Source organism: Octopus bimaculoides, chromosome 26, assembly GCF_001194135.2.
Source record: "Octopus bimaculoides isolate UCB-OBI-ISO-001 chromosome 26, ASM119413v2, whole genome shotgun sequence".
Classification (NCBI taxonomy): domain Eukaryota; kingdom Metazoa; phylum Mollusca; class Cephalopoda; order Octopoda; family Octopodidae; genus Octopus; species Octopus bimaculoides.
In genome coordinates, this window is record NC_069006.1 from 5,136,896 (window position 1) to 5,145,144 (window position 8,249).

The following is an 8,249-nucleotide window of genomic DNA, read 5'->3' on the forward strand; positions in this document are numbered from 1 at the left end:
ATATATATGTATGTATATATATATGTGTATGTATATTAGTATATATATATATTGTGTGTTTTTTTGGGTTTTTTTTACAGCAAGAAGAAACTTGTCCAGTCATTAAGAAATGCTCAGCTTGCTTCTTTGGGTGCCAGCCAAACATCCAACAATTCCACAAACTCAGACTCCAGTGAGGGAAACAACGACTTGAGTGATGGTGTTGGTAGCAACACTGAATCGGGTTACACCACTGACCATGTAAGGACACATCTTATTTCATTTCTTTTATTTCTCACCTCATTCAACACACATATCCAGCCAAGCCCCTTTCTTGGGTACCCTTCGTTAAACCCACTTTGTTGTATGCATTCAGAGCAAGACCTTCTCCAACCTAACAATAACATAATTTTCTCCTTTCTTTCACAAGTCTCAGAATCCTTTTAAAAGGGACATGAGAAGTTTTTGTCTTTATTTTCATCATTATCATCTTTTGACCAGAAATTTCAGGGTATGGAGGCAAGTTGATTACTTCAACCCCTAGTGCTCAACTGGTACTTATTTTATTGATCCTACCAAAAGGATGAAAGGCAAAGTCAACCGACCTCAGTGGAATTTGAACTCAAAACGTAAAAATGGACGAAATGCTTCTTAGTATTTTGCCCAAAATGCTAATGATTCTGTTGCCAGCACATAACCCTTTTCATTGTCATTTAATGCCATCCACTTTTCCCTGCTCACATGGGCCTGATGGAAATTGTTGAGGCATATTTTCTGTGGCTGTGTACCCTTCCTGTCACCAACCTTCACCCATTTCCAACCAAGGCAATATTTTCCCCACAGTTAGACATGTTTTTCACAGAAGACTGGAAACAAACAACCTCACTTGTATAACAGGGTTCCTCATTTACAACCATCAAATGATGTCAAGACAAGGGTACACATGCACGCACACAAGCGCACATACACACACACATACACATGAGGGGCTTCTTTCAATTTTCATCTACAAAATTCTCATACAAGACTTTGGTGGTCAGCCTGGAGCTATAGTAGAAGACACTTGCCCAAGGTGCCACACACTAGGACTGAACCCACGACCACATGGTAGGGAAGCAAGTTTCTCAATCACAAAGGCATTAAAAAAAGAAAACAAGTATTGATAGAGCCTGGGTAGGGAGCACCAAGAAATGAGAGCTCCCTGTTTTCAACTCACGGGTCCTGTCAATATATTCCCTGACAGCTCAAGTGGAGCAAGGGTCATCAGACAGGGAATCAATGGTTAATATCTAATCCTTGATATTAACTCCTATTTTTAACTCGTGGATTATTCTGGTCTTGAAAAATCAAGTAATTCACTCAACTGACTGATTGATCATACATGTCAGAGTGGCAACTGAATTCTGTGTTAAATTCTTAAATTTTTACAATCCTTTAAAAACAAAATCTGTTTTTTTCACTGTTTTACAGCTAGTAAATGTATGTGGTCCAGTGGTTAGAAGGCTTAGGTCATAATTATAAGGTTGTGGATTCAGTTCCTAGTCCAGGATATAGTGTATTGTGTCCTTGGGCAAGTTACAGGCAGAGAAGGCCGGTGCACTCTAACTAGGTACAATACCTTGTAATTAAATCAATGTCTCTCTAACCAAGGACAGAGCCCTATTGTATACAGTTGTTTTATACATATCTAAAAAAAATACAGTAAATTACTATTTTTAAATCTCACAACATGAGATATTCAACAACAGTACTTTGTAGTAAAGATTGTTTGCCAACATAACATGGCAGTCCTGGTTTAGGACTAATGTTGCTGTAATTTAGACGACGTCTCCTGGGGCTAAATTACAGCAACATTAGTCCTAAACCAGGACTGCCATGTTATGTTGGCAAACAATCTTTACTATAAAAATACAGTATTAGTTAGAATGTGTTTTCAAAAATGTGCTGTTGTGTTAGATTTAGTATTTTCCAAGTTTTTGTAGCATTTTATGAGCATTTACCAGAATATTCTTCAATTAATTATTTGAAATCTAATATTTTTCCTTTTCATTTCTGTTCTATTTCATATTGCATCATGGAACTATTTTCATGTAATTCCAAAATTTTTACTCCATGGTAAAAAAATAACAACAACAACAAAAAAAAAATAAACAAAACAAATCCACAAAAAAACAATGACAGGAATTGTGTGAGAAAGAAACAGACAGCGATTCCAAACCGGAAGGTGACTTGGTTTTATCTGGCCTTAGTCTCAAAGACAACCCATCTAGAAACAATAAACAAGACATCAAGATTCTAATGCGCAACGTGTCCAATTTAAGGTACCTCCTTCAGAAACATGCTGCCACCATCAGCCGCCAAGAATTCTTGGATGCCAATAAGAAAATCCAAGAGCTTAATGAAGAAATGAAGAAAAAGACTCGAAAATCTAAGAATTCTGAAAGTGATGGGAGTAAATCCAAGAAAGGCAACAGCAATGGTGCCAGCAGCAGCAGTAGCGGTGTCAGCAGTGAAAATAGCAACAACAGCAGCAGCAGCAGTGCCAATAGTGATGACAATAGTGATAGTCAGATGTCTAAAGACTCCATCTATACTCAAATAAGCAAACGAAAGAGCAACCAAACCCACAAAATAATCGATGCCCTCGTTAGCGATGGAGCAGTAAACCTTCCACGAGTGTCGTCAAATAGCAGCATGGAATCATTTCAAGCAATCAGCAAGAAAAGGCAAATAAACAAAGACCTAAAATGTAGCATAATTGATAACGAAGATACGGAAGGCGAGTTCCAGGCTGAAATTGAATTTTTGGCTGAAAATGATGACGTGTTTTACACAAATCAGTTGGGTTCTGCATTGAGGGGCCGTATGAACTCTGATGTCACGGTGGTTTCGATACCTGATTCAACTGCTAAAACAAGAAAGAAGTCTAACATAAAGAGAGACTCTGAGAAAGTTTTGTCGCCCGGGCGACAAGTTCGGTTCAGCGAATCAACAGAAACAGTCACCATGGCATCAACGCCGACACCTTCAGAGCAATCTTACTCTGACACCATGGAAATTCCAGTGCGACGCCATTTCTTTTACCAGAAATCGAGCTACCAGCCAGACTGGACACCAACGGCACGCAATGACGTCGTTCGAATGTCAAGCTTGAAAACTCATGTTCTCAAACCAATTGAACGTGTTTATTCGAACACGACCTACCGGACGTATGCCCCATCAAATGATTTTCGTCCAAAACTAAACTCAGAGCTTTATTATCAATATGAGCCCAGCTTTGTAGACACTTATTAGTAGCCACAATTACACTGGAGTACCGAGTTGAAGCAACAAATGTATAAATGTATGTACAGACGCACAACACTGAACATAAAACACAATACAATACACAATCAAAATAAATGCTAACTCTGAGAGGTTTTTTGCTGAGATAGGTCTTCCATCATCAAAGCTATTTTCATGGGAAATTATAAATAACCTCAATACCATGAATCCGAGCACTGCCGATATCTCTACCTCCAGATCTTCACAAAAAATAAGTGAACCATAATGCTTTCTAATGAACCAGAAAGAAAGAAAGACTTATGAAAAGAAAGATATTGATAATTGACCAGTTTCATATTGGTTGCTAATTAATGATAATTAGACTGGTTTTGGTCATAATGGCGAAAAGACTTTTGAGACCTTTGACTGTTGATAGCACAACAGAAAATAGTCTTTTGTTGTTACTAACCATGTTCATGGCTCAAAGCTGATTACAAAAAGATAAAAAAGAGGAAACGTGTTGCTAACAGCATAAAGTGGGCCTCTAAGTGTTGATCACAAAGAAAAAAATAAGTATAGTGTTGTTGCTTTCTCAGAACACAAAGACATCGTTTAAGCCAATTACGAAGTACAATGTCAACACCAAAAATTGTTGTAGCAATTAATTGTTGCTAATCTAACATAGCACCTTTCTTCCAAACTTCACTCCAAATCACTGAACAGAGAAACACAAGATTCAGTCCTTTGTAACGGCACTGCATCAATGCACCCATGGTGGGATACTAAAGATTTTGTATTTCCTCAACTGAAACAACAATATCTTACATACAGGGAACAAACAACAAAATCACATTTATGATTACCAGTAAAACTATACATATCACTAAATTATTACAATTAATCATAAACCAATGAAAAACATGGACACACGTGCTGCTAATGAATGTTGTTAAACTAATTACTGTGTTTAATAGTATATAAAACATACTTTTGTTTCTGGAAAAGGGTCTCAAACAATCGTCCATCCTGGGTCCTGTATATAAAGTTGGGACTACATGATCTGTATTTATGAATTTTAAAAATTTTCTTCACAAAATGCGCTGTTGAAATTAGGGTGCATCTAATATACCCGTGCTGTCTTTCATGCTATCAAGTGTGGCAGGTGATTATGTCAAGTTTAAGAACTGAAGAACTTCAAAGAGCTGGTGCTTAGGTTCAAAACTGAAGACAGCAAAAGACTATTGGAAGTGAAATCTTCTGACGAAACGGTTATTGTTCCCATGAGGTGGATAAACTAAAGAAATGTAGAATAAATGTTGTCCCAGAAAGGCATTGAATTTCCTGTGGGTGATTTGAACCTTTAATGCATGAATAATGTTAACATACAAGATAATAATGGAAGAATGGTGCAGGTTGTTATTAATAAACAGAAAGATAGGATTGTTGTTGTTGTTATTGTTGTTGTTGATAACAAAGAAGAAAGCACATATATTATGTCAATAATACATTAAATGTGCTCTTAATAATTGAAGAGTGGTAATTAAGAGTGATTATTTTTTTATCAAAAATTTTAAAAAAACAAGGGACACAGACAGAGTCAAGTAGAGTCAAAGGAGTCAACCCTGTGAAAATTTGAAGTTGGAAAGAGTCTGATGTCAAGTTAGATTAAATCTAAATAGAAAGAAATGTGATGCAAGATTGATTTTTTTAAAAAAACAAACAAATCATTTCCTTCATCCCTGCCCCTTGAAAACAAAACCCTCCAATAATGTAAGTCTTCCACATCTGTTCCAACTGAAAAATTGTAATTTAATTTAACAGAACACAACACTTCCCAGTGGCCGTCAGAAAATATTCCCAACAGTCAAAGAAGATCACAAACCGCCGCTGACTTCATCAACCAAAAGTTATTGCAGCCAAGCTTCAGAAGAGTTTCAACAATGTGAGAAAGGACTGACAGAGTGTTACGTTGAAAGTACACAATTGTAGCTTCACATATGACTTGGTTTTGTTAGTCGTGTTCGTATTTACTATACTAGACATGGCTGTTGACAGGATGTTATACATGTTGTGGCATCATGTGATGGTAATGACATTTCATGAAATTTGACATAATTATTACGTGACAGTGTATTGACAAAGAACTACGTTTATTGTTACACTTGACATGAAAATGACATACTACAACACAACAGAATTTTGACATGATATCATATTGACAAAAACATTACATGTTAACCATTTAGCATTCAGATTATTACTGTCAAATGTGGTGTTTATTCACATTATTTTGAATTAATCATGCATCATCTCATAGCTTTGAGATTTTGATGATGTAGTTGTTTATTTTTAGAATGACATTGTAGGGTAGGTGTGAGAAGCAAGATCTAGCTGGTTTGAATATAAAACAGACAGGATATTTTGTCCAAAAATAGCCAGATTAGATATTAAAGAGTTAAATGACAATATGATGTTGACATAAAATTTTAAATGAAATTATGTTGACATGTTTCAAATGACATCGCATTGACATCATGTGATGGTTATGTCAATGCATTATGTGGAATTGACATGAAATTATATCACATGGTATTGACATAACATTACATTACATGATATCAATAAGCATTGACATCAGATAGCATGACATGCTATCAACATTACGTGATGTAGTATTGACATAATGTTACATGACATGATTTTGACATGATATTGACATGGTATTACATTGACCCAGCGTTGCATAACATAACATCACCGTCACATGATATTGATGCAAAATCACATGACATGGTATTATAATTCAGAAGCTAACATCTTGAAAATATTTCGGCTATTCATAACATGCAAACATCTCTAATTACCATTTACCACCAAACTCATTGGAGCTTTGTATGTCAATGAAAAATCCAGCATTTCACATCGGCACTCCACCAGCTCGTACCTATCAGCCTTCTTCATTTCGACAAAAGTACTGACAAGATACAATTCAAGATCAATATTTGAAGAAGAAGACATGTGTAATTGGTTGAATCGAGCTCCCCCCGTGTATAACTGATACTCATTCTGTCTGTTTTTTATGGAGAAACAAAAGCAAAGTTAACTTTGGTGAGATTTAAACTAAACTAAAAAATAAAGAGGACAGAACCATGTTTTGGTCAACTGACTGTCATCATTCCACCAAATCATCAAACACTGATGAAGAGAAAACCAATCAATTCACTTACTAAAGAAATCCTTATTATTATCATTAGCGATAATAAAAATAATCAGACAACAACAATATCAAAAACATAACAATAATAACAATGAAAACACTAATAATAACAACAAAAAGTAGCCAAACAAGAGGAAACTATACAGCCACTGGACATGCTAGAAATAGCAGTCAAATTTCCTCAAATCACATCCTATCACTTTAGAGAAGGAAGAACATAGGTCTGCTCAACCAGGCTTCACAAGAGGCTAAACAACAACAACAACAAAAACAACAACAACAGCAACAACAGCAAAAGTAAGACTTGATTCTTTGTTACCATTTTATTCAAAGACACTGCGAAACAACTCTAAGATATTAACAAACACCTGATTGAATTGATAAAAACAAAAACAAAACACACACAACAAAAATAACATAAATGAACCATGTTTTCTGAATCTGAAAATTTAAGACTGTTTTACCATGTTTTGAATTGTCTATCACAGAAGCCTTAAGGAAATTATGAGAGGATATAAAGAAAGAAAGAAAGAAAGAAAGAGAGAGAGAGGGTCTTTGAGTTGCTTGCAGATATTTTGCTGCTTACCATTGTGTGTAAATCAAACTTGACCTGACCTGATCTGACCTGACCTATGTCAATTACAACAGCAAAATAAATCCTTGCTCTCTTTGGTGCCGTATAAGATACACTTTTGTTTCAAATAACCATCTCAGAAAAAAAAAAAACACCCTTGGTCCCTTGTGAAAAACTGGACCCAGATTATAAGTTTTAATACACTAAAAACTTGTGTTTTTTTCATGTATTTGCTTTGCTGAAATTAGAATGTGTCCAATATGCCTGTGAATTTTTTTATACTATCAAATCATTGTTGTCGTCATCATCATCACCAGCATCATTATCATCATCATTATTATAATCAACGGCAACAACAAAGGCTAAAAAAACAAAATGACAGCTGTGATAAAAACAAAAAGAAAGAAATAACCTGCTGCAACAGAAACAACAACTTTTGTCAGAGTATCAACAATACATAGTAACAACAACAACAACAACAACAACAGCAGCAACCACAGTCATTATACTAATAAGCCATTCTATAACAACAACAACAATGGTAATGACTGTTGTAGCATGAAGAACTAAAGTGACCCCTGGCAACAATAACAACAACACAAATAAAAACAATTAAAGAAACAGCAATAAAATATCAAAAACAACAACAATGACATACAAAAAAAATCAGGACAAAAACATAGTAAAAAAAAGTGTAAAAATTGTATACTGAACTCATTTTTTTTTATTGATTACAAATCTATATTTTCAAAAATTATTGATTCATCAATTCATTTATCCTGCTCTTGTGTATTCTCTAACACCTTATTCCCGTTATAACCACCCACCAACCACAAATAATTAATGTGTTCTTACCCTTGATATCATTAATTAATATATACACTTAAAATAGTCTTAAATTAAAATATTTGTATTTTAATGAAAAGCTGTTTCAGGTGTATACATGAAATGAATTTTAACCTGGATAAACTTTGCAAAAACCAGTAAATGTTTTATTTATTGATTTTCATATCAGAATAAGCATTTTTGGCTTAGCTCAGAACATTTGGGGCATTATTTATAACTGAGGAGACTGAATCATGGCAAAACACCAGTGTCTGATGATCTCCCAGCATTCTGAGTGAAGCCCAGTGATTTTAACTTTGAGAAATTTCACTGAGGCAAAATATTATACCATTCCACATTCATATATATATATATATATATATATATATA

General features: G+C 34.8%; 1 protein-coding gene across 3 annotated transcripts in view; it reads left to right on the forward strand.

Annotated features, from left to right (window-relative positions):
• The window catches only part of LOC106878799 (uncharacterized), a 38,600-nt gene extending 31,412 nt beyond the window's left edge, over positions 1-7,188 (forward strand). For all 3 annotated transcript variants that reach the window (XM_052976971.1, XM_052976972.1, XM_052976970.1), the window contains exons 3-4: positions 81-240; positions 2,161-7,188. In XM_052976971.1, the coding sequence (XP_052832931.1) occupies positions 81-240; positions 2,161-3,273 (1,273 nt within the window). In that variant the 3' untranslated portion in view covers positions 3,274-7,188. The remainder of the gene's footprint in view (positions 1-80; positions 241-2,160) is intronic.
• The last annotated feature ends 1,061 nt before the right edge of the window (positions 7,189-8,249 follow it).